The sequence below is a fragment of the Mixophyes fleayi genome, chromosome 5 (genome assembly GCF_038048845.1).
Source record: "Mixophyes fleayi isolate aMixFle1 chromosome 5, aMixFle1.hap1, whole genome shotgun sequence".
Taxonomy (NCBI): domain Eukaryota; kingdom Metazoa; phylum Chordata; class Amphibia; order Anura; family Limnodynastidae; genus Mixophyes; species Mixophyes fleayi.
The window spans coordinates 77,380,034-77,407,611 of NC_134406.1; the positions used below are offsets into that span (position 1 = coordinate 77,380,034).

At 39.6% G+C, this 27,578-nt stretch overlaps 1 protein-coding gene across 1 annotated transcript in view; it reads left to right on the forward strand.

Annotated features, from left to right (window-relative positions):
• The window catches only part of SH3BP5 (SH3 domain binding protein 5), a 54,240-nt gene that overhangs the window by 11,594 nt on the left and 15,068 nt on the right, over positions 1 to 27,578 (forward strand). The window contains exons 2-5 of the mRNA XM_075212425.1: positions 2,144 to 2,206; positions 18,450 to 18,578; positions 23,333 to 23,497; positions 24,800 to 24,930. Of these exons, the coding sequence (XP_075068526.1) occupies positions 2,144 to 2,206; positions 18,450 to 18,578; positions 23,333 to 23,497; positions 24,800 to 24,930 (488 nt within the window). The remainder of the gene's footprint in view (positions 1 to 2,143; positions 2,207 to 18,449; positions 18,579 to 23,332; positions 23,498 to 24,799; positions 24,931 to 27,578) is intronic.

The window sequence follows — 27,578 nt, forward strand, 5'->3', positions numbered from 1 at the left end:
TGGTTTTAGTTTTATTAATGCTTCATTTATTTTGGGGTGTTTTTTTTTTTGTACCTTTTGTGTATAAATTGATTTTTGAAGGCTTTTCCTTCTTGGGTGAATGTTTGAAATTTAGAGCAATTTCTCTAATTTTTTAAATTGGCCTGTTGGGATTTTGTTTAGCCATTTTGTATGATTGTTACATGTGTCAAGGATGAATCTACTGGTTTAATAGTTTGTTTCCAGTTTTGTTTATTTCCAGATCTAATAATTTAGCTTTGTTATTGCTAACAGTAGTACTTTCCAATGAATATTATGTTTTGATGTATCTCTGACAAGGCACATAGCTTTCTGTGACATGGGGTTCCCATGGTGTGGTGCCTTGAATCTGCAGGAAATATTTGTCTTAAAACCAGGTGTTGTTGTATTTGTGTAAGAAATCTATGGTTTTGTAGTATGAAATTACCTGAGCAGTTAGGATGTATTGACCTTTTCCTTTTTCAATAAAGTATCTCTCACTTTCTACCTAACAATCCTAGATGGCGATAGAGATAGAGATATATATATATAGTTAACCCGTGCATGATACTCATGCATTCTAGTCAAATCAAGCTACTTAAGGTGTTAAAAAGGTTCTTGTCATGCATTTGGGCCTATCCCAGGCCTCCTCAGGGGAAGAGCGTTACTTCCCGACGCAAGTGCCCTTTTTTAACGTGGTTTTGTCCACATGTCACCACCTCATCATTTTTCTCCATCACCTCATCCTTCATCTTTATCGCCACATCTATCCAGATGTCTATCCAGACACAGGGATCTCTCTCAGTGGTCCTGAGTATCACACTCCTCTCGCTCTGTCACCCCCGGCAACCACCAACCACTCCCAACTGTCACTTCTCCTTCAAGAAATATATAATATATTTTTTTAAAATCTTTATAAACACTTTTAACAATTAACAAATTAAAAACATCTTAGTATACCAAATTTCAGCCCTTTCTGAGTTTTTTTTTTTCCACACACACTAAGAATTTAGTAGGTCAGTGTATAACTCCGCCCAGCAGGTGGTGCTGCAGCTTGGTGTTTTTTTTTTTTCACACACACACAGACTAATACACGCCACTAGGCTTATATATATATTGGATATATTGCAGTGAATTAATTTCACTGATAGCTATTGTACAGTGTTTCTTCTAGTGCCTCCTCTTGCCTCAACTGGCTCCTCTTGTGCCTGGTCTGTTTACCCTCCCTTAGGATGTAAGCTCGTATGAGCAGGGTCCCCTCCCCTCCTGTCTCCATACCTGTTCTTCCGCTCCGTCTTTACTGCATATGACTGGCCGGAGTTTCTGAAGTATTGGTACTTTTTGTTCATTGTTCTGTATGGTTTCACCCTGTATAGTCTACTGTTAGTACTGTGTGCGGCGCTGCGGATACCTTGTGGCGCCTAACAAATAAATGATGATAATAATAATGGTGCATACTAATATTTGTAAAATATGTATGGAGTCGCCTTTTAGATGGGAGTTGTAGTCGTACAGATTTTTTTGAGTAAATGATCAATATAAAGGTAAAATTATGTAGGGAGTATATTCCCAAAATAATGGGTCTGCTGGGTGAGTTTATGGAGACTTTGTGTATTTTGGAGAAGTCAATGAGCTACTTTAATCACTCTAGGAATACTTTTAGCACTGTATTGAGTACTGATGTCTGGAGCAAGAAAATTAGCATTTTTAATTTAACTACATTTTATGTAGACAGTAGATCAAACTGAATGGGATCAATCTCCTAAAAATGTTTACAGCCGGTCCCTTATTGGACTCCCTCACGTGCACAGTCTCTTGCAAGTGTTGGAAATGATAGCAGCAATACTCCTTTCCATAGTAGCAGGAGATGGTGGCTTATGTAATAAAATGAACAGCTGTCACGTTTTCTCCAAGCAGTCACATGCAATTTCCAACCTACCATGACTTTCAAGCAATTGTAGTTCATAATCTTCAGTTCATAAATCCAATTGCCTCATTCGTTCTCATTATAGTCACGACTTGTTAACAGGAATGTTTCAGAATCAAAACCCGATCTACTGCTGTGTATGTTGTATTATAACTTTTTTTTTAATTTTCTGTATCAAGCTATGTTCTGAAATTTGTTTGCTTTTTTTTTTTTTACTAGGGAGAACTTGAAAAGCTTAATCAGTCGACAGATGATATCAACCGGAGGGAAATTGAACTTGAGGTATGTTAAGTTATATCTTTGTTTGTAGCCATTTGTGTCTTAACATGTAATCCTAGTCACAACAAAGCATGCAATGGCCTTCAACGCTTTCTCTTTAAGGGTCTGCAATAAAGAGATTACAAGGTCAATAGCAGAAAAATATCTGAACACAATGAATAGAAAGAAGTGTGTTTAACTGGCATCACAGCGGTACATGTTTTGCCTTAATACTTGGTCTGTTATTTCCATCTCAGGAGGGGGATAACAGAAGAAAATCAATGAAAAATTGTTTTATTCTTGAGCACAATAAAGTTTTCACAAGACATTATTTCTATTTTACTGTTTTACATATATGCACAATATATATTAAATAATATAAAATATACTTTTTTTTACGATTAGGCCTATTTATTTTTAATTAAGTGGAATTTAAAGCTCAAGTCAAGCTTTTGGTTCCACTGTGCATGCATGGATTGGCTAGCCAGGTCACACAAGTGCAAGTCCACTGAGACTGTCCAGGTGAAGAGGAAAGTTATTCCTTACCGCTTTGGGACAATCTCGCTCACCTGCCTTGCCAACATTTTAATGATCTATTATGGCGATAAGTGATTCTCTATCACCGCAAAAAGCTGCGTTAGAAAATCAGCCTTATAAACCATTTTAATAGACTCCATGCGGTGAATCTTGCATTGGACAAATAATTTGTCTTACTGTAGTGCAGGCCTGTCCAACCTGCGGCCCTCCAGGTATTGTCAAACTACAAGCCCCAGCATGCTTTGCCACTAGACAACCTGTTGATAGCTGGAAGGCCATGCTGGGACTTGTAGTTTCACAACATCTGAAGGGCCGCAGGTTGGACAGGCCTGCTGTAGTGTTTTCTGTGCATGCCGTACAGACAGAAAACATGCTCACTTATAAAACAAAATAGCATATTTTCTCAGGTCACTTTCTTCCACAAAATCAGTATACTCCTCTCCTGAAATAAAGTGCTGCTGTGAACATTCTGCTGATCTGATTGGCTACAGATTTTTCTCTATTCACCTTTTTAAAAACTGGAGATATAGGGACAAGCAAGAGGCAAAGGAGTCTTTTAACATTTTTTTTTTATTTTTGCCCTGTTATGTATCATCTGTCATCACAGCAATGACAGATGACTTTTCCAGGCAATTTACTATACAATTCCTGTTGGGACAGCACATCGGATAGGAGGCTGTCCTGGCGATTCCTGATTTGTAATGAAGCGTCCGGGTTTGTTAGTGCAGGGGAGAGCAGCCAGGCTGCTGGAGAGGATCCAAGGATCCCTCTCCTGCAATTCTCTCCCTATAGGATTGAATGGCTAACACATCCTTCAAATAGCATTAGCCATCAGGGTCAAGCTCCAAAAAGTTAAGCCCACACCGCAGTCCCCATAGAAGATTGCTGGATTGTGCTGTAATTTGTCTAATTTAGGAGATATGTCTCATATCTCCATTAGGCTTTTCTTAAATTACTATTTTACCTAAAAATGCCTAAACATTTGGAAAAAAAGCCGTTTCTGCATGGTCTAGGGCAGTGGTTCCCAAACTTTTTCAGTTCGCGGCACCCTTAGAGTCTCCAAATTTTTTCAAGGCACCCCTCCAAAATAATTACTGAGCAGTCCTGTTTTAGAAGTAGTTGGGCACACTGCCCCCTCTGCATCCAGGCACACTGCCCCCTCTGCATCCAGGCACACTGCCCTCTCTCACGTCCCCCTCCTCTGCCCTCTCTCACGCTGTCCCCTTCCTCTGCCCTCTCTCACGCTGTCCCCTTCCTCTGCCCTCTCTCACGCTGTCCCCTTCCTCTGCCCTCTCTCACGCTGTCCCCCTCCTCTGCCCTCTCTCACGCTGTCCCCCTCCTCTGCCCTCTCTCACGCTGTCCCCCTCCTCTGCCCTCTCTCACGCTGTCCCCCTCCTCTGCCCTCTCTCACGCTGTCCCCCTCCTCTGCCCTCTCTCACGCTGTCCCCCTCCTCTGCCCTCTCTCACGCTGTCCCCCTCCTCTGCCCTCTCTCACGCTGTCCCCCTCCTCTGCCCTCTCTCACGCTGTCCCCCTCCTCTGCCCTCTCTCACGCTGTCCCCCTCCTCTGCCCTCTCTCACGCTGTCCCCCTCCTCTGCCCTCTCTCACGCTGTCCCCCTCCTCTGCCCTCTCTCACGCTGTCCCCCTCCTCTGCCCTCTCTCACGCTGTCCCCCTCCTCTGCCCTCTCTCACGCTGTCCCCCTCCTCTGCCCTCTCTCACGCTGTCCCCCTCCTCTGCCCTCTCTCACGCTGTCCCCCTCCTCTGCCCTCTCTCACGCTGTCCCCCTCCTCTGCCCTCTTTCACGCTGTCCCCCTCCTCTGCCCTCTGTCCCCCTCCTCTGCCCCCCTCCTCTGCCATCATTCTGTCCCCCTCCTCTGCCCCCCTCCTCTGCCATCATTCTGTGCCCCTCCTCTGCCCCCCTCCTCTGCCATCATTCTGTCCCCCTCCTCTGCCCCCCTCCTCTGCCATCATTCTGTCCCCCTCCTCTGCCATCATTCTGTCCCCCTCCTCTGCCATCATTCTGTCCCCCTCCTCTGCCATCATTCTGTCCCCCTCCTCTGCCATCATTCTGTCCCCCTCCTCTGCCATCATTCTGTCCCCCTCCTCTGCTACGAACCCTCTCAAACTCTTCCCCGCGCCTGGCGCCAGCCACAGAAAGAAGAAAGAAAACAGAAACTTACCAATCTGCCGGGCGCCGGGACCCAGCAGCCTCCTCTCTCCCGCAGCTGTTACTGACATCGATATTCAGTGACAGCTGCGGGAGATAGGAGGCTGCTGGGTCCCGGCGCCCGGCAGATTGGTAAGTTCCTGTTTTCTTTCTTTTTTTCTAGGTCTGGCCCGCGGCACCCCAGTGACAGCGCCGCGGCACCCCTGGGAGCCGCGCCGCACAGTTTGGGAACCGCCGGTCTAGGGCTTCATAAATAGACCCCAAAGACTAATAGAAAACATTGTGTGGGTAATTGATCCAAGGAGTTTATCTGATTGTCATGTTTCAGGTTAGGAAGGAATTATTTCCACCCTGTTGCCTGTGATGCTAAAGTGGCAACTTTTTATACTGTTGGTTTTGTTTTGCCTTTCTCTGATCAATGCAATTAGAAATTAATAGTGCTGAATTTGATGGACTTGTGTCTTTTTTGCAACCTTACAAACACTAATGTAACACCAATGTAATAAAAAAAGTTGTATTTTATGAATTTCTTTTTATATAGAGGTGTGATTGACACTACAATATTTCGTCATCAGTATGACATGAACCTCACATCGCTAGTATGTACTGTTGAGGACCCTGCTATTTCCACAATTTAACTCTAAGCATGTGACTTTTTGTTTGGTTCTGTTCCCTTCCCTACATCATAAGACTACCCGTGTCACATGCAGCCCTGTCCTCACAAAAGCTAACAATACCACAAATAGACAGGTCACTACCTCCCACAGTATCCGCACACTCATCTAGTGCTGCTGTGACCATTCCAATAACCTGTTTTCAACAAGCGTCAATCAGTACATAGGTTGTACTGCCAACTCGAGAGGCTGACCACATACAACCCCTTTGTCATAGGCATAACTCCCCACTGTCCAGGCTAGTTCACACTTGCGGAATCCTGCTGACTCTGTCCATAGATTTTCCATTCTCAAGTTTAAAGACTGCACTTCACTCCTCATCCTAGCAACACAAATTACTGGAAAATCCAGAAAGGATGATATATAGGTACCTACTTCTGTGTCTACTAATTTACAACCAGAATAAAATATTTCTGAAAAGCCCAAAGAGGATATAAAACTTGAGTTTATTTCTGTATTTAGATATATATATTTACTTTCAGTTGCATCAGGTTCTGTGAAATCCCAATAGGGTGAGAAACTCGCACTTCCTTCTTTGTCTACTATTCTGTAGTCAAATAAGCAAGTTTCTACGAAGCCGAACAAGGTTTTGAAACTTGTACCTATTCCCATATCCATTGTTTTAAAGTCAGATGACCAAGATTTTGATTTTTTCCCAAAAGAGAAACATGAGTCGGCAATTCTATTATTTTCCATTACTCCATGACAAAATGAGCATGTTTCTGCAGAGTCCCCAACAGATTAGAAAATGGAGTATGCTAAATATACTCCAGTGCTCACTGGAGTAAAACAAGAAGGACGACTTTCAGGAGAATATAACAAGTACTTAGGTTTTGTTGCTGACTTGAGGCTGTTTTTCTCTGCGTTCTAAATGCGGATAATGGAAAAATAAATTTGCATTTTATTTCAACAAGCCTCCAGTTTCCTCTCAAAATATTCTTGCTACAGTTATCTTAAGTATGACTGAGCTGTAGGGCCAAGAAATAAAGGTCAATTTATATTTTTAATTATTTTTACCGTTCGTTAATTATACATGCAATGTAGTCTGCCTCTGTAATTGCTGACAGGCAGTAGAGATCTTAGATCACCCTTAAGACTCTCTGGACGACCTGTCCCTTGGGTGACGTACTGAAGTTATCACCTTTGTGACATGACAGGATTTCCTATGCTCAATGAGTCATTTACATCCATGTATGGTGCAATGGGCTACAGATTCTTAAACAGCAGCTTGGCACAAAGCTCTCCTGTTGGTTTAAAGTACGTGGCTGGATCATTTCTGCCATCTTTGAGAACTATTTATGTGGTGAAAAGATGCCTGCCCACACTTGCCATGTCTGAGAATTAATTTAGATGTTTATCGGTTATCACACTTTTGGGCATAACTGCTGCGACATTGGCAGGGCCGGATTAAGGGAATGGAGGCCCCTGGGCTAAGGGGGCCTCCATTCCCCCGAGAGGGCCCCCCCCATGTTCTGAGCTGCACCCCCCCCTCCTCCCCCTGGTGAGCCGAGCCGCCGCCAAGGCACTTACCTCCTTCTCCTGGCATTGCAGTCCTTCTCCGGCGCGCTGTATGCTCTTTACTGAGGAGCTCTCGTGAGAGTGAGACTCACGAGATCATTCAGTAAGGAGACTACAGCGCGCCGGGAAAGGACCGCAGTGAAAGTGCTCAGCAGCATTGATCGGGCCGGGGGCGCTCCCGCCCCCGACCGATCAATACTGCTACTGAGCACTTAAAAGGGCCCCCTGGATGCCCGAGGCCCCTGGGCTGTAGCCCAGTTAGCCCTATGGTTAATCCGGCCCTGGACATTGGTCCAATTTCAGAATGTGTGACCGTCATTAGTTACAGTAGAAGCTGATATTTAGAATAGATATGTCTAATAGTTCCCAAAAGTATGTAAATTCAGTGTGAACGGCAACAATATTTCTACTGTAAGGTTCCTGTTTTTAGAAAATGAAACCGTAGCTTCAAAATAAAATAAATAATTGGGATAAAATTAGCTCTGTCCTTGATCCACCTGCCACTCCTCCATGTTGTTGAAGCAAAGCCCTTACAGTTACTTTGCAAAGTATGACAATAGTTCAAAATATCTTATATTCTGAATTAGGAAATATTTAAGACTAATGATGAATATTGATTTTGTTATAATGTATTCAATAGAATTGGCTAGCAAAAAATAAATCGCAAATGTAATGTAATCTGGACATGTTCCTATTGGTATGTTTAAATAGGATCAAAACTACAGTTTTTACCCTAAAATGTTTAAATAAATGATCTCTCTTTTTCTTGAGAAAATAAATATATATATATATATATATATATAATCACACACACACAAAATACAAAGTAAGGGAGAGTGGAAAATCAATTTCTGACTCTCTGTTGCAGCATAATTTTGTGGTGCATGCAAAGAAAGAAAGGTTATCAATTTATCAATTAGACGCTATAAAGGAAATAATGTACATTGTTCACTTTGGTGTACCTATATTTCAACCGAAACACAGAGCAAGTTGTAAGCATTTGCCAGTAGGAGCAGTTGAGCTCAGTGAGGGTATTCCTTGCAAAGTATGGACTGGGTGCACCAATGGGCCTAACTTGCAGAGCAAGATTGTTGAAATTAGATAAAGGGGTAGAGGACATATTTAAAGGAATGTTACTTGCTACAGCAATTTCAATTCCACAAAATTATTTTATTTTTGTATCGGCTCTGACTGTGTCATCCTGTACATTTAATGGTAAGCATTTTGTGCCTTCCAGGTGTAGTTTTAGAGTAGCTCGCAATTTGCCCCTTGTAAGACAAATCTTCCAGCACACACGTGCCATATGTAATAAAGGCAGTCCTGATGTTCCCCTCACCAAGCCATACGTGAGACTAAGCCAAAGAGTATTTTAGGAGGCAAAGTGAACATTTTAAATTCTTGAAAGGGGTGGTTGTAGTAGGTTGAATTTTTGACGGGAAACTTAGTTTCCAGCTCTCCGCGGGTTAGAGTAGTCATGCGCTTTATGGAAGTATCATCTCTTCATACAAAGTGTTTTCTGCAGTGCTTTGTAAAGGAGATCTTTAGTGTCTAAACTCTGGCAGGTAAATGAGAAGGTTATATATGGAATAAAATTGAAAATTTAATTTTAGGATATAAAATGGTCCCTTGCTTGTCAAGGTATGTCCCTTAGGTAATTGAGAGTTGGCTTTCCTACTCTGTTTGGCTCTACCAACAAGCATGTTGGCCTACTGATGGGATCCGTCCTTGTCTAACCAAAGTAATGGTACATAAGTTGATGAATGTTTGCTAACCATCCTGTTCACTTAATTTACAACATTTTAAATGGTCTTGTATGGATATATTAAAAAAAATTATGTGCTATAGGCAAAATACTTTCTTTTCTTTCTTTTTTTTCTTTGCATCCTGGCCAAACTAGTGAACTTCAAAATAAATGCTTGATTGGTTAATCTATTAATATTTTGCTAGTTCTGTATCCATGTCTATACATTCCAGGAGCTTGAAAGTTTGTCCTGTGAGCAATGTGCGTCAGCTCAGTGAACCATTAAGGATCAGAACATTTAATTTGATATAAAATAATCGATGATCCTTTGTTCATAAGACATCGTGTTCCCTGGAATAGCTACAGGAAAAGTCATGCGTCCCTTTATTTAACTTAATTCAAAAATGTGGCACAAAGCTTTTATTTGAAGATTATCCATTGCTTTAGTTAAAAATTCCCTTCCAGCGTGATCAATAGATAACAGAAATCCCTGCCTGTAACAAAGCTCTAGACAAGTCGCCAAGGTATTACTCCTTAAAAAAGGTTTGTTTTTCCAAGAAGAAAAGTTCTTGGTATGATATTCACAATACCCAAAGAGGTAAATGCTGTTTATTAAGAGAGATGATGGAAGTAGTTGTACTGTCATTACACCAATAGAAGATAATATAACCACCCCCACTGGATAAGGTGAATCAGTTAATGTGCACTTATTAGAAACTACATCCTCAAATTGTTAATTTGTGTACTACCAATTTGGGTAACTGCACTTTTTAAAAATAGATAATCCATTCAGAATGCACAAAGGTGCATCTCAAAACTTTAAAACCACATGGTTATCACCATTTTTTTTATATAGCGCCACTAACTCCGCAGCGCTGTACAGAGAGTACAGGTCCTGGTCGGGAATTCAACAATCTGCAGTGAGGCAGAAGAGCCAACTCCTGAGTCACCAGGCTGCTCGTGTTGTTTGCTGTAATTAAATCCTGTGAGCACAATAGATGAGCAAAAAAGAAAATGTGGGTATTTATAGGGTTATGAGCTATCTAAAAACATTCTCATAGCTAGTAAGTATGATAAGAAGAAAGTTTGTCAAAATTGGATATCATCAGAGAATCGTACTGCACACTGAATACCATAGCAGTAATTTGGTAAACTTGGTGTCTGACATATTACATTTGGTTACAATTGTCCATATTCCACCAACATCTCCTTTTGACTAAGACTGGGTGAACACTTCAGCAAATTGGCAAGTTAATAGTTGACTGGTGATTGATGAGAACCAGCCACTTATGGATTATCTCTCAAGATATACCTCAGTCCTAGGTTGACATAATATGAAATGACTACTTCTTACAACTGTCACTCCACCAACAACCACGTATAGGCTCCTTACCTATTCTCCACTCCTGCTAAGTCCAAATCCTGTCACTTATTAATTTTTTCATTCTGTATTAACGAATGATAATGAAGATAATGAACAGAATGACCGGAATGCACTACCTAGACATGCTGGACTTTAAAATAGGACTACTTTTACTGTCTACTCATCCATTAGCAATGTTTGACCCTAATAGTTATACATTTCACTAATGGTCTTGCATCTCTATATACTTGCAAGTTTTAGTACAGTATCGTCCAACAGTATACTTGTTTAATTTGTTTGGGGGGGGGGGTTTGCTTTTCACTGGAAAAATATAACTGAATTCTAAACCCTTTTTTTATACTTATGTTGCAGTTTTTTCAGGCATTCTTAGCTTCAACTCTGACTGTACTGGTAGAGCAAGGTAACTTGCAAACTTTTAAGTTCCCTCTTGTGACAACTTGCATTTTAAACAAACTTAGAAAGTCGCTGTGTCTTCTGTGATGTTTTTGATTATTATTTTTGTTTTCATGAAAGTTTTTTGTTGTTGTTGTTTTTTTTTTTTTTTTAGAAATAAGTGTATGGTAGAGTATTCAGACTAGTTTATGCAGTGATATTATTAGTATGTTATGTTGGTATCATATTTCTTCAGTGAGGCTTACACCACAGCTGCATTCATATTGGAAATAAACTAATGAACTGATTGAGAGAGCAGCTGTTTACACTCATGTTTACGCACACACAGTGGAAGCAGCCATATTCTATTCATTAGAAACTAGTGATATCAGTAAGGTAATGAGCAAAATTTGTCAGCGAGCCCCTCCACTAGGTGACATTAACAAAACATAAAACTGCCAATTTGCAGCACAAAATCATCTTTCTAGGTGCTGTCTACCACTATTGGTGTACCTAGATTACTGCCAAAGTGCATCAGCATATGAAATAAGATGGTGGCATTTGCAAAATAGCAGAAGTTTGGACCGCCTGATTAGAGGAGTTTGGTGGAGTAAAGGCATTCCTTGCAAAGTATGGAGTAAGCTCATCACTGCGCAAAGTGATTCCTCGCCGCAAAACTAGACAGAGATAGATTATGGCAATGAAATAAAAGGGTTGAAGAGGGCATGTTTTGCTTGCTCCTTGTTGTGCGTGGCCATTTCAACTGGCATATGTTTGGTCTCGCTTGCATTTCAGCACACAATGTTCAATGTAAAGGAAAATTTCAGACAACCAAAAGTAGCACATGTAATGAGCACTGTCCTGCTATCTAATCACTCTTGTGATCAATTTAAGCCATCACTGCTAAACAAAGTAGTAGTTTAGGAAAAAAGTTGAAAAGTTTTAAATAATGAAAAGGGTATTAAAGTCCTTGGCGCTCACTTCTTCAGATTTTCCCACATCGAAGCATATCTAGGCACACTTTTTTAGTTTACTCTCCAATAAGCAGACAGTCAGATAGTAGAGTCTGGGTTTGGCAAATGCCGGGAGAACGTTGCCTGCCTGACTGCATTATGCCAACTGTGAAGTTTGGTGGAGGAGGGATAATGGTATTCAGGGTTTGTGCTAGGCCCCATATCTTCAGTAAAGTACAATCTTAATACTTCAGCATACAAAGTCATTTTGGACAATGCTATGCTTTCAACTTTGTAGCAATAGTTTGGGTAAGGCTCTTTTCAATTCCAACATGACTGTGCCCCAGCGCACAAAGCAAGAACTACAAAGACATGGCTTAATGAGTTTGTGTGGAAGAACATTACTGGCCCGAACAGAGCCCTGACCTCAACCCCATCAAATGCCTTTGGGATGAACTGGAACGGAGATTGCAAGCCTGACCTTCTCGTCCAACATCAGACCTCATAAATGCTCTATAGAATGAATGCGCACAAATTTCCACAGAAACACTCCAACATCTTGGGGATAGCCTTCGAAGAAGAGTGGAAACTGTTATTGTTGCAAAAGGGGGACCAACTCCATATTGAAGTATATGTATTTGAATAAAAAGTCTTTACAGTCCCTATTGGTGTAACGGTCAAGCATCCGAAAATACTTTTGTGTTTATAGTGTATGTGCAAAGTAGGCACGTCCGATACAAATGATAGCTGTGTTTGTTGTTTTTTTTTTGTTTTTTTAGTAGGTATTGGTACATTAGTAGTGTACATGGAAGGGTAGCTTTTAATTTAACTTTGGGGCTCAGGGCCCAATAATATCCATTGTTTTTGTTAGCCAGATGGATGACTGGGCAAGTTGCCTCTGTCTTAGATTATTTACCTGTAAACATCAAGTAGATATCCCAGAATTACATTGGATCACTCCTGAGCTGACAGCATTTTGTTTGGCTGTAGTTCTTAGTTGAACGTTAAACGGCTGATAGAAAGTAGACTTATTATTTTGTATGTTGGCTTGCAACAACTATATTGTGCAACTTACCTAATTGCCTGTATAGCTAGAAAGTAAATATAAAATTGTAAAAATATTCCAAGTTCCAAACTTGACATGATCTTTATATGAAAAATCATAACTGGGATACAGTCAGAAGTATAAATAAAATTATGGTTAAAGCTGCACTGCCACCTAGATTGGACTTACCTGCCCCTAACCTAGCTAGGTCCTCAGGGACTGCTTTTCTTGTTCATCTCAGACCCCTGACCAAAAAACAGGATGGATGGGTGTTGGTGGGGCTTTAAGCTGGAGGACCATTCACAAACTGTGATCAAGTTTATGGCTTGTGATTGGTCCTCCAGATTACATCCCCTTGTCTGTAGCCATTTAAGTTGTTGGTAAAATCTGAAGGTAGTAATGCAGCTTTAACCCTTTACTGCTAGGGATGACTGGTCTATATATTCCACAAAAGTGTCAAGACTGCTGTCGACCAATAGGCTAGGTATTTCTAAATACACAGCCTGCATGGTGAGCAAGTTGCCGTCTGCTTCCTGGTGATGATTCCTGATGGATGTAGTTTGCAGTAATTGCGTGATTGGCCAGGAGTTACCATTTAAATATATCTTTTAAACTGCAGTGAGCACATTCTTTCAGAGTATGTTCCTGTATTGTACTTATTGCGTGTTTTATTTTATTTCCCTTTTTGTAATGTGTTGATGCTATAGAAATAACAGGTGATAGTAATTCTACAGAGCCACAGAATTCTAGCATTGTCAGGGGACCCTGTGCACCGCTTCTTCTTAAAACATAAACCGATCTTGAAAGGTCCTATAATATAATGCATCCCTCCCTCTCCCTTCCTTAACCCCTATAAAAGGTAGGGATACAATAAGTGAGCGGTGTTCCCTTCTCATTAGAGCTGTCTTGCATAGGACATTACTCATGTCTTTGCTATGTGAATGATGTTATAAATTATATAGTTATTTTTCTTTTACCTCACCTGCAATTATCTATGTGATTTCTTCACCCTTTCATAGCTCCTACTGGGTCACCATCTGCCATTGGCTTGTCACTTGACTAGTTATAGTGGAAAACAGTGTGACCCAATTCCTAAAATAATGCTGACTTACACGCTGCTTTTAAAGGTACATGTTGTAATATTCCCGCAACATGTGCATGTTTCCATATGTTATTAAAAAAATTTATTTTATTTAACTTCACCTACCTTATAGTCCAGAACACTAAGAAAATAAAACCATGCTTAATTTTTTCAAAGGTTAAAACTCTTGAATTTGACAAATTAATACATTTACTACAGAAAAAAAATACCTTTGTTTAAATGGGGTCATTATAGTATTAAAAATCAAATGAGAAAATAGATCTCCAGTATTACTCTTTGCGTAAGTTTGAACTATAAAGGCATCACCGTGGTAACAAAGTTGTCCTTCACATCAGCAATTGGCTTTCAGGATTTGTGCCCTGGATCATTTTAGAACTGACATTTTTAGTATTTTTTTTTATTTTTTTTTATTGATTTTAAAATAATATACTGGTTAATCTGAAACTGTTGTGTGAAAAAAAGTTATATGAAGTACAGCTATAACATAAACTGAAAATTATTCTTTAATTAGTGTCACTTGCAGGTGTGTGTGTGTGCGTGCGTGCGTGCGTGCGTGTGTGTGCTAGAAGGGAGTATGAACGAGTTGAGCTTTGTTGTAGGGCCTGAGCTTTAATTTTTTTTTTATTTGTTTAGATATTTCCTAGAAACATTCCCAATCCTCCATAGGTAATAAGTGACCCCACTTGCAGTTTGCACTTAATGGGATTAAAATAGGATATATATAATGTGTGTATATATGTAATTGGCAGCTTAAACTATCTCTGCCAGTTGCATAGATAGCTCCCACTTTCACACTATTGAGTTACTTAGATTGCTGAAACCCTACACGTTGGCATCATCATAAGGGTATGTATGCCTTAAAGGGGTGATGGAAAAGGGTGGCTCATTAGTTAACTTACCTGGTTAAGTCTTGTTGCCAGTGCCTGATTACTATATCAAACTTTCTGTACTGTAATTTGTTGCAGGTTTTACATTTTTATGTTTCTCATTTAAACAATCATTGTTATGCTTTTCCCTTTTTATGTGTCATATTGTTTGCTTTTGTTGATATTGGCAACACTGTTGTATACGCTAAACTATTTAATGTGGATGCTTGACTACTGAAATAGACTCTGTCTGATGTAATTTGCTATTGTATGATGTTTAATAAAGTCTATTTTGGGTAGAGAAATAAAATATTTGCATAGAGTTGGTCTGTATAATTAGTAAACCCCGTAGTTATAAATATATTGCAGTATATTGTGTGTAAAGATGCAGAGATATATATTACTATAGTTTATGACTTAAAATAATGGCATGGTAATTTGCATATAAATACATCTGCTAATCCGTATTGAGGTTACTCATTCCCAGCATCCAACCTTAGTTCCTTGCCTAGAATTAATGACTTCCACATGCATACGTGAATTCCATCGAACCCCAAAGCTGCATTCAAGGAGGATTCGTTTCCAGCTGTGCATTTAAAATCTTCCTTTGCTCTGAATGCTGGAATAGGTAATCACCAACAGGGGCCGTGGGTATATCTTTATCATACAGAACTCTGCAAGTAATGCAGAAACTGTGCTTGTGTAATTACTGATACTGAGGATATGATGTCATCAGTATGAAGCACTCCCATTGTAATATAAATACCACATCTAGATAATATACTGTAGGCCACCCGTGAGCAGAAACCAGATATCTGGCCTAAACATATTTTAAAGACTGAATCCTATTAAAAGGTAATGAACATAAGAAAATATTTGGTACTAGATGGCAAACTGTAGCTTCCTTTGAATATTAGTTTTCTGTATGTTTGTAATCTGTCCCACAAGCAGAACTTCCCTAACGTTTGTTTTCATGTCTGCATTTATCTTGTGTAGGTCAATAGTACATCACTGTTTTAGTGTGCTTTGTTTTCCCAACTGTCTGGAGCTGAAATCGGAAATCGCCTACCCACATATAAATATACATTTATCAATAGAATCATGGTACAGTGGCCCAGAGCTGTAAGAGTTAAGTTCAAGGACGTGACCTGGATGGGCCTTTAGTTCCACAGATAGGTAAAAATATTTAAAAAATATTCGGTATTGAGAATGCTTTATTCTAAGAATGAAGCATTTCTGCATTACTTTTCTACTCTTTTTATATATGCCCATATATGTAACAACAAGACATAAGGGAACCAGTATCGGATGTCATACAAATTTAACTGATTTTCTGGTTCTGAACGAATTAAAACATTCACTGGTCATCAACCAGTATAAGGAGAACTTGGTGATGATGTTATCAGGATTGGACAGATAGTGTTTAGTGCTATTGCTATGCGCGAAAGCAGGTGGTGTTTTCTGCCACAATCTTAGCGCACAGAGCTCTGATGTTCACCGCCAGGACTGCATTTCAAAGAATACAAAGCCATGAGATGTTATTGTGTCTCATATAAATGCCTTTAAAATATATCTATGCAATTATAGATAAGAAGAATATAAATTCATTATTACATATACTATTTAAATATTGAATTACCCCTTTGAAAAATTACTTGCATCGTGCATTCTCCTGTAGGTTGGGCTCCCACTCCTTTCTTATTCAAGTTTTACAAGGTGGGGGCTTTGTGTGACTCATTTTTCAAATCAATCAATACTTGATTAATTTTAAATACCTGATTAGTACAACCATTAATTTCAGAAAAGTTATAGCCCTCCCAATATTATAACCTTATCTGACTGTCTTAGAAGTCCACTGAACCTGCAATACAAGTTTTGTGTGAGTGTGTATAAATAGTGTAAAAACTTCATTAGTATATCAGAATTTGAGATCAGAATAATATCTTGCTCCGGGACTTTGGAAGTCTGACTTCCTCAGTAATCCTATTGAAGGCACTGCAGTCAGCCTCATTTACTCTTCTTTTCCAGAAAATAACTGATAGGGCATTAGCTTTCACTCTACTGCATATCAAATGGAAATAGAAAGTCAGCCATCTAAAGTTTTGTCAAGGTATGGGAACCCTTATGTACACATTTGTCAATGGTATTCGTATATATTTTTAAGTGTATGCAACCTGTATTTTAGGTTTAGTGGACTTTTAAAATGGTCCTAAGCAGGGAATCCTTTATCGCTGTCCCCAATTATGTATGGACACAATAAATCTTCTCTCCAATCTCCATTCCTCTCCTATAATTTTTGAACTAAGCTGAGCTTTCATGATCTACTCAGAAAGTGAACTGGCAGCATCATTGCCTTTCCCTACATAAACTAGTTTGCCAAAAGTTACTTGGCACTTTTCAGGAATGAATGTGGTCTCTTTTATACTTTAGTCAATGGAGAAAAAACCTCCATATAGACAAATTATGTATTATCCTATTTTCTTTTAATATCTCTCCCAATTGAACAAGTTTAACAATTTGTGGTGTGACTCTTACAACTCTGTTTTACGTTCAGCCAATGGATTTGTAATCCCATCTTCCATGTCCACCTTAGGCAAGTTGTTGGACATTTGTATATGATGCTATTGTGCTTTTTAAAGTGGAATTTGATTATGGCCAAGGCACCTTTTTGTTCTCAATCACCCGCTTATCGGTCTGCTCCCAGTTAAGAAGAGGGCAGAGATGGAACAACCTGTTGCCGATCAGGTTATGTTTACTGCAGCACAGAATATTTTGGGAAAGGAGGTGCTTTTCTTTTGGGAGGTCATAACCTGTCTACTCATGTGATTGTTGGTGGAGACAGGGTTGCATGTAATGGGGCAGTTTCATGATCTAATAAAGTGAATGGAGTCAAGTGGGATGTCACAGATGGAGAGTTATAAGAAAGATATGCTGGACTGCGCTCTATTTCATCAATGGTGTAAGAACAGCACAATAAACAGGGTATCCTTCCCTGATAAGACCATAATAAATATAGCAATAATCGTGCTCTCAATTATCTAGTGACATACTGTGAGTGTTGCCCTAATATGGTGTACACTGATCACTAAGACCTATGTAATAATAGCAGTGTGAGTATCTACAATTCACATAAATTCTATATTTCTTTTCATTTCTTTTTACATCTTATCATTTAATTGGCTGAAGATATTTGGAAATCGATAGTCTTAACTGTGTGTATGGTACAAATTATTATATATCTAGACTGTCTGCATCCTTTGTTTTTGTTTTTCTTACACTGTGAAATGCTCTTATTACATAGGTCTTAGTGATCAGTGTATACCGCATTAGAGTAACTCTCAGTATGTCTCTAGACAATTGCGCGCACTCTCATTGTTATATTTGACAGATGGATAGTGAGATAGTAGAAGGAGCAGGATCACCAACAACACATTGATGCCATAAACCTCCTTGAAGGGAGCCAAACATACCCATACTTACCAACTCCCGGAAACTTGTTTCTGGGAGAGGGGGCGTGACTGGAGGGCGGGAGGGGGCGATCCGGGAGAGTTGGCATGTATGAACATACCTCTGTATGAAACTTTGTTCATATATCTTGTTTGCGTTAGTTTTTTTTAGTTTATCTGTAGTACATATGGACATTTTTTTTTTTTTTTTTATGCCTGCTATTTTACGGACAGTTTATTAAATCATATAAGAAAGGCTTGTTGTTGGCACTGTTAAAAGTAAATGATACAAAAAAATATAAATAGAAAAGGCTGTTTTCTATGATGCATTTTTTGTTTTGTGTTTTTTTTTATTTGTACTAAGCCTCGCTCTTGAAAGATAGAGGTGTTGTTTTGAAGGAAGGAAAGATATCAATATGTTCCTTCCTTCATATGTCAATGTTTAACATATATCTATTTCAGGATGCCAGACAGAAGTTCCGCTCTGTGCTGACAGAAGCCACCCTGAAGCTGGAAGAGATGGTGAAGAAAATCGGAAAATCTGTGGAAGATTCCAAGCCATACTGGGAAGCCAGGAAAGTGGCCAGACAGGTATGTAGCGTCTGACTCCACAGAGGTCCAAAGTGGGCCCAAATTTGGTTAACTACTCCTCAGCATCTGGAGATGATTTTATTTGTCCCTGAGGAAATGTATAAAAGTATTTATACTGAAAAACAGGCTTTCAAGGAATTTACAGTTTATTTTACAGGTCAAAAGTTCATAAAGACTTATGTCAAACTCCTCATAGTAGTCTTGTCAAATAAGCATGGTATATTAAGTAGTGCAGATTTGTTTTATTGGAAACTGTATAAGGCTATTTAAGCAAAGGAACACGTGTTTAGTAGTTACTTTGTATATTGATTCTGAAATATAGTTGTCGGCTGTCCCTGATTTTCCAAGGATTTTTAAGACTTGTCAATTAAAATTTCATACTTCCCAACATTGCTCCTGTCTAAAATATCTAGCAGCAGTGCACACATATAAAGGGTCACATTATGTGGGGGAACTGCTAGGACACCTCCAACTCACCTCCCTTCCCCTAAGAATACCTTTAACCTTGCAACTTTCCTGCAGTCGTAGCAAAGGTGGAAACTGTATTAAAAATTTGTGTGTAAAATCCAATGATCAGTCCATGGTTGGTAGTTGTATTCTATATCTGTATTCCATATGTAATAGATTTATGGTCCTGTCCAGTGGGCATTGGGCAGGTTTCCTATGGTCTGTATGGATTGTAGTAGAATTGTCTGCTGGAAATACTAGTTTTGCTAGATGCTAATGCCTATGATAATAGGATATAGATGATTGCCTTACTTACGTTCTGCATAAATGAAGCACACTTTGACTGGACACAGCTTTGGTTGCTGGATTGGTTACAAATTATTTGCCATGTTCCAGGCAGAAATTGTATTCATTTAAATATCATTGGGCACTGCTAGCTGCTTATACTGCATTAATTTTAAAAAGTTTATGCAGCCCTACCACTTTCTACAACAATGTTTCTAACCTGGTGGTCTCATCAGCTGTAGCCCAGGGTGCTGAAATCTAATTTGGTTAGCCACTTTAAAAAGTTTTGAGCAGAAGGTCCAATCTGATTTTTTGGTCCTCCTACTCACACCCCATTGCCCTGCTTTCAGCTGGGGTTAGGATAAGCATCACAGAGCCTTGAGAAAAATGCATGGAGTAGCCTCCGGTGCACATGCTACAGGAATCAACAAGTTGGTAACATTTAGTAGTTGGTAATGCAGCTTTAATGTAGAAGTGTAGATGCAGACAGCATGAGAACTGTACTTTGGATGCAGGACAGCTTGATTTCAGTGAATAATGTTCAGGTTGGTTTCATGAAGATATAAAGCTCTTACATTGTTCCTACTATGCTATAAAACTAATGCACATGAGTGTGAGTATGGCCCTACATATCTTTACTATATGGTAATGGGCAAACCACTGGCCTATGGCACCTGTAGTCTTCACAAACGAAGAATAATTGTTTTCTGTGAAATAGACTGTCATCAGTGTTGATAGAAGAATTGCCTTATGCTGCTTGACCATCTATCCTGGTGAAAGCATGATAGCGAGGCATGTCTGTATATACTGAATCTCCTGACCACACAACAGCAAGTGAGCAGATTATGATACTAATAATCCGATAAATTGGAGGTGGCTTGTTAAACAGTTTATGAATACTGAAGCAGTGCTTTGTGGACAGATTTCTCATCATGGTTAATGTGTTCAAATATTAAAAAAAAACCTCATAAACAGTTGTCTGTTTTGTGGTAATACAGTAATTCTTGGATTTAATGATCCAGCCCCTAAAAACAACCCTATCATTGAGAGACAATGTATGGGACGGATTTGAAATTTTTAACCAGAGACCTTAACCTGATTTACTTAGTCTGGGAAATATTTATTACCTTCTGAGTTTAGCACTAATTTTGTGACTGAATTAACCTAGGCTCAATGAATTAATAGATATAAATGCTTTTCTATCCATTAATTTAGCCCAAGTTATTCAGTCCGGGGCAGATTGTTGTCTCTGCTATTATTGTACATCAGGGGTAGGCAACTTTTGACACTCCGACCATTGCAGTACCAGTACACCAGCAGAGCATGCTGTGATTTGTAGTACCACACCCACTAGAGAGACATAGGTTGCCTAAGCTTTCTTTACATGGTATGTTGGTTTTTAGGCTACTGCACAATACTGAAATAAGGGTTTAAATCAACAAATGAGAATTGATTTTAGGGGTGGCTGAACAAACAAAACATTCTTAAACAGCATTTGTAAGTCCTATGTGAAATTTCCTTTCAAGATTGATAGAATGAAAAGTAACCTATATAAGCTTATAACACAAATGGTTTTTAAATGTGGATGCCAGAAAGTAACAATATGTTGGTTGATTTTCTTTGTGCAAGTAAATTAATTATGTTGGCATTATTTCACATTGTATGTGACTTCAGTAATTACTGTTCATTGTGCTGAGAGCTACTGGAACAGCACAGCAAAAGGGCTGTTCTGTCATAATTTGTGATCATTGTGCATGTCACTTCCTGTTCAAGGTTCTCATTTTCATGGGTCAGCTGAGAATCCATTTTGTTATTTTAACTGTCCTTTCCCACCTATTGTGATCCACATCCTCCTCACAACAACTAATGATGTCACTGACATCTGGCTTCTCTGAACAATCAAGTAGAGGGAAATACCATAATTGTAGAGGGAAATACTATAGGTCATACTTGCTTAGGTATTAAAACATTCATTGATAGGAGCTTGTATTGTTTTAAGTCTTTAAGTGGAGGCTATATTAAGGCTTCCCCTGCAAAATTCTAAAAAGAAAATGCATATACACTTAGGATAACAGAATAGGTACTACTTGATTTCTGAAGCTGCAGTCAGTGTGCTAGAAAATTCTTCTGGAAACAGGTGTGGGAACCTTTGTGGTTTAAAGGCTCTACTGGAGCACCATGTCAGCTGTTGGACCCAATGACTCATTGCTGTTGTCATTGCTGGACCCAACTCTGTGTCTGAACGACTGACACTGTCTACTCCATTACTTCAGCCAGGTGGGTGGCAATGAAGCCCCCATTGACCTGCTCTACTTGGAACCTTCACACTCACTCAATAATCCACAACATTCCATCATGTACCTTATCTTTTCTTCTTCCTTACTGTTTTTTCCTCCCTATCATTATTTGTCCCTCACTAATCTTTTTTTAGTCTGCACCTAGTTACTTTGTTTCACTCAGTGACCTACACATGCAAAAACAAACTTCACACCCAAAATTGCGCTCGGAAGCCTTTTTATTATATCCAACACTACTCCCGTCTATATTACTTATGCTTGCACACCGTCGGACTGCCCGAGTCTCCACTCTGAGCCTCTTGTCTCGGTGATGCATTTTTCCTACTAGAGGTGACCAACTCTTTCAGTTTCTTTATCAACCTTGTATGTCTCCCGCTTTAAGCATGCCTTATTTTTCCTCGGTCTAGCACTGCAGAGCACTATGGTGTGGTGCCTTACAAATTGACGACAATAATAATGATACAATGTAAGCAGGTTAATTCATAGATGAATAATAGTCAGTGATTGAGAAGACGCCACCATATCTGTATCTGTGCGAATGCATCAAGCTAGCACTTCATGGAGAAATACTATTGATCACACGGGAGGTAGGTAACCTCTGATTGGCTGCCTGAGGAGAGAGCCTGGAAAAGTTTTCGAAAAGCATTTGCATGTGATGGATACCGATTTAAAAATAAACAAATATGAAATTAATGAATCACACACATAATTGCAGTTCTAAAGGGAGCATATTTATTGTAGCAATGCACTTTTATTCCAAATGACCTGAGATACCATCCAGTACCCATAAGCACCCATTCATTGCTTGTTATGTCTGCCTGTATAGATGTTTTGTATAGGTTACATCCTGGAGCGTATTTCTTTTGCATTGATGTCTATGTGAAGTGACATGAATCGCTCTGTCTGGTTTGGTTCACTGCCCTCTTACTATCATGTGTAATCAAACAGTGTAATGGTCTAAGGCAACCTCAAGAAACTGCTCCGGTCTTTTTAAAACCCTTATTTTGTTGTATAATAGCAGTCATTACATAGATAATGATATGGTTGTCACACTTGATGTTTTGCAATGAAAGGGCACTAAAATTATCTAAAAATTACTATGGATGAAGAGCAAAATTACATTGGCTATTATTCCTTTAAAGTCCTCTTTTAAATTTGTGAAATGTGGTAACATTGCCATTTAATTTTTGTTAATTTCAGTGTTTTAATGGCATTGTGAGTAACCCGTCTGAGCCATTCCCATTAGTCTTAATATTATATATCCATTGTAATCCGCAGTGACTATATAATAATATTTATGACCTATTACTCAAGAATGCCTCTAGCTAAGATGTGGTCTCTGAAAGACAAATAATTTAAGCCCTAATAATATTACACCTTTTAAATATGAGCAAAACACTTGGGTTATTACTAGTGCAAGGTTGTTTTTATTATTATTATTGTTTGTACAATGGGATAATCTTTTTAATCAAAAGGAACCTGACATACAGCAGATTAGGATGAAAAAAACTCCTGCTATCTGACTTCACCTGGCTAACACCAAGAGGAAACGCATCATGTCTTAAGATACATTTAGGAAAAGCATACATATGTATAAGATGTATTCATTACATGACATGATGTTGGAAACATTGTTACCCCAAGATAATGATGGTTCATGTTTGTGTCTTAAAAATAGAAGTGTTGAATGTTCCTGTGTTGACTTCTAAATAATCCTTCATGCAGGCTCAACTAGAAGCACAGAAAGCCACGCAAGATTTCCAACGTGCCACAGAGGTTCTTCGTGCGGCAAAGGAAACCATATCCCTGGCAGAGCAGCGGTTGCTAGAGGATGACAAGCGCCAGTTTGATTCCGCTTGGCAGGAGATGCTGAACCATGCCACACAGCGAGTAAGTCATAGAAATATTCATTTCACATTCTAAGAAATCTGTGTCCCTTTCTATGGACCATGAGGTTTAAGTATTGGGCCACTGATTAGTGGTCATAAACTAGAAAGATCTTATGCTGAAAAATTTCTTATTTTGTTTTATAGTGTGCATTGTTTAAAACTCTTCTTGACATTTTCATGGTTGCTTATATCAAATATTTATAAGTGTCAGTGTGTGATATCCCACACTGTCCAAGGACTGGGAGCTGCTGACAGCTGTCAGCTCGCCCCCCCCCCCTCATTCGCGGGTGTGCTCTGGACAAAAAAAAAAATAATTTAAAAATCCTGCCCCTGGCCAGGGGCCCCCTGAGAGAGGGGGGCACAGGGCACAGTGCTGTGTGCCCTCCGTTAATCCAGCCCTTATTAACTCATTGCTTCAATGGACCAATCTGTGTGACACAGCTGGCCATGACATAACTCTAATGAGCATAAATGGGGTTTATCCATAGAGAGCTATACATCCCACAAAATATAATTGGAAGGGAAGAGGGACTGAATAATATGGGGCCACGAAAGAGGATTAGATAGAAAGTATGAGTTAGACATGTGGAATGTATACATAGCAAACACATTTTGCATCACCCAACAAGAGCACTGCAATACAATGAGAAGTATTGACATACAACTAAAATATAAGGAGAGATGCAACGCCTGTTGTATAGTGAGCAGTCTAATATTGGGTTACTTCCACAGTTGTTTATTTTTATACATATTTGTATCTTCCATTTGCCCTTTTACAGCACAAGTTAGAACTTGATATTGGTATTTGTCAAAATGAGCCATGGAACAAAATTACTGTGCATACCCAAGCTTTAATATACGGTATTGTTCAGTACCCTGATTTCCTCCTCTGTAAAGAACCAGTTTTAGCACTGGGTAAAGAGGGTGTTTGCCTTGTAGTCCTAGCTTTTAGATCCAGAACTTATGAGTCAGAAGTTTGAAATACATTTCAGTGATCGTCTAGTTCACAGTGGTTATATATATATAATATATATAATATATAATATATATATATATATATATATATATATATATATATATATATATATATATATATATATATATAATCTCATTTAAAACAATAAAGCTAATGCATGTAATTATGCTGCCCTAATTCCCAATTCTGTACTAGATATACACATAATAGTGACCAGTAACGCAGAGAAGAAAAATGGACTTCCTGCAACAGGCAGTTCTGTAAAGCTAAATTACATTTAAAGGCGATAGGAAGTCATTGTTTCTAATATATATCTTACTTTTCAAGGTCATGGAAGAGGAGCAGAAGAAGACGCGCAGTGAGCTAGTACACAAGGAAACCGCTGCTAAATATAATGCTGCCATGGGTAGAATGAAGCAACTAGAGAAGAAATTAAAGAGGAGCATCAACAAATCAAAGTAAGTATTAAGACAAAAAATGATGCCTACAACTTCCATAGCATTCTTAGAATTGTGCATAATGTGTATTCTGTTTTTGGCACACAAGCTGTGCATAATTAAGGTGTCATAAGAAACTAAAAGGTCAAAGAGAGTAAAATGATTCTGTTAGCAATGGATGCAGTGAGTCCAGTTTTTGAGGTTGAAGTAGTTTGAAGTAGTGCTGTGCCTTTAATAAAAGAATTTGACACTAGACTGTATATTACGAGCTTATTCGAAGAAATATAATGTATGGTTTTGTTTTTTTGCCTGATGTTGAGAAGACTGTATTTTAATCTGAGTAGAATAAAGTTTTCTAATTAGATGAGTTCATTAGAATTGTTGTTGGTTTTTATTGCTGGCCACACATAGGCTGATACTGTATCTTTTGTCCCAGTGCCGAGAATTCGGATTAGTTTCCGTTTTGGCTACATACGTTTGGGCTGATCACAGGGGGTTAGTTAGTGTAGGCAGATGAACAGCACACGCAAGACGACAGTATGCACCTGCCAACTGGATTCATATGCATGCCTAGAAATCATCCTTTTGTTTACGCTGAATCATTCTGTCTCTCACTCCTGGCTTTACACTTGCAGCAATAACATGGCAATTTGCCATTGCCAATATCAATGGCGATATTTCAGTGTGCGTCGCCAGCTAAACAAATGGAAGTTGTGGAGTAGCATTGAGTACTTAGAAGCAAGGTACAGTATGTAATAGGATGTTAGTTATGGTCTTTGTGTCTCAATCAGCTTTTCACTGTCATGAAAGTCTGTGGATAGAGAGTAAAATTGGCGAGGATGAGGAAGAGGCAGGGAGGAGGAAAGTAAATGGAAGGTATATATGGATAGGACATAAAGGAAAGTGAGAAACAGAATAGCAAGGGATAGGGAACAAAAAGAGCAGAAAGAGAGAGCAAGAGGTTAGGAGACAAAATTAGAAGGGCTAAAGGAAAAGGCTGCTGTGTTGTTCTCTCCTACCTGTTACTGCAGCTTTAACAACCTGCTGCTGGTTTCTTATCTGGATCCTGGCATGTTGGGGCCTGTTTGAAGGGCTGAATATTACCCTTAATTTTGAGATTGAAAAAATAGCCTAAAGACACCCACTTCACTCAACCGAAAATGTCCACGCTAGACCTCCACTTGTTCCAAAATAGCTCACATGCACTCAGACTCCCATATGTACTATAAAACTGCCCCACATGCCCTTCTGACCTCCCCGCGTGCCCCTTTATGCCCTTCTGACCTCCCCGCGTGCCCCTTTATGCCCTTCTGACCTCCCCGCGTGCCCCTTTATGCCCTTCTGACCTCCCTGCGTGCCCCTTTATGCCCTTCTGACCTCCCTGCGTGCCCCTTTATGCCCTTCTGACCTCCCCGCGTGCCCCTTTATGCCCTTCTGACCTCCCCGCGTGCCCCTTTATGCCCTTCTGACCTCCCCACGTGCCCCTTTATGCCCTTCTGACCTCCCCGCGTGCCCCTTTATGACCTTCTGACGCTGTAAGGTCGCCGTGCGCTGTGCTCCTGGCCTATCTATGGCTGGGAACCGCCGCATCACAAGGGCCAAACAAGTAGTAATTTTTAAAAAGCACAAATGCTCCCCTTCCCCGGACCTCTACAAACCCTCTTTCTCAATTAACTTGCATGTTGTGTGATGCGGTGGCTTCCAGACACTGATAGACTGGGAGCGTGTTGTGCAGTGATGCGGTAACCAAGCCCAATAGTGACTTGAAGCCACCGCATTGCAAGGCATCTTTAAAATAGCAGCTAAACTCAAGGGGCCCGGTAAGGATGGGCCCCCTAGTCAAAATTTTGTCACAAATGATGTGATAACCCCGAATTGTATAATTGAGGCTCAAATCCTGTCCACTTCACTAGGAAGTGGACAGGATGTGAGCCTCAATGACATTGTATTTAAATACATATACTTTAACAAGTTAACCCGTGCATGATACTCATGCATTCTAGTCAAATCAAGCTACTTAAGGTGTTAAAAAGGTTTTTGTCATGCATTTGGGCCATAGCCCAGGCCTCAACCACCAACCACTCCCGACTGTCACCCCCGGCAACCACCAACCACTCCCAACTGTCACTTCTCCTTCAAGAAATATATATATTTTTTTTTAAAAAATCTTTATAAACACTTTTAACAATTAACAAATTAAATTAACAAATTAAAAACATCTTAGTATACCAAATTTCAGCCCTTTCTGAAATTTTTTTTCCACACACACTAAGAATTTAGTAGGTCAGTGTATAACTCCGCCCAGCAGGTGGCACTGCAGCTTGGTTTTATTTTTTCCACACACACACAGACAGACTAACACACGCCACTAAGCATTTATATTATAGTTATGGAGTTGGTCCCCTTTTTGCAGTGATAACAGCTTCCACAAGATGTTAGAGCATTTCTGCAGGAATTTGTGCCCATTCGTTCTGTAGAACATTTATGAGGTCAGACACTGATGTTGGACGAGAAGGCCTGTCTCGCATTCTCTGTTCCAGTTCATCCCAAAGATGTTCGATGGGGTTGAGGTCAGAGCTCTGTGCGTGCCAGTCAAGTTCTTCCACACCAAACTCATCAAACCATGTCTTTGTACTCCTTGCTTTGTGCACTGGGGCACAGTCATGTTG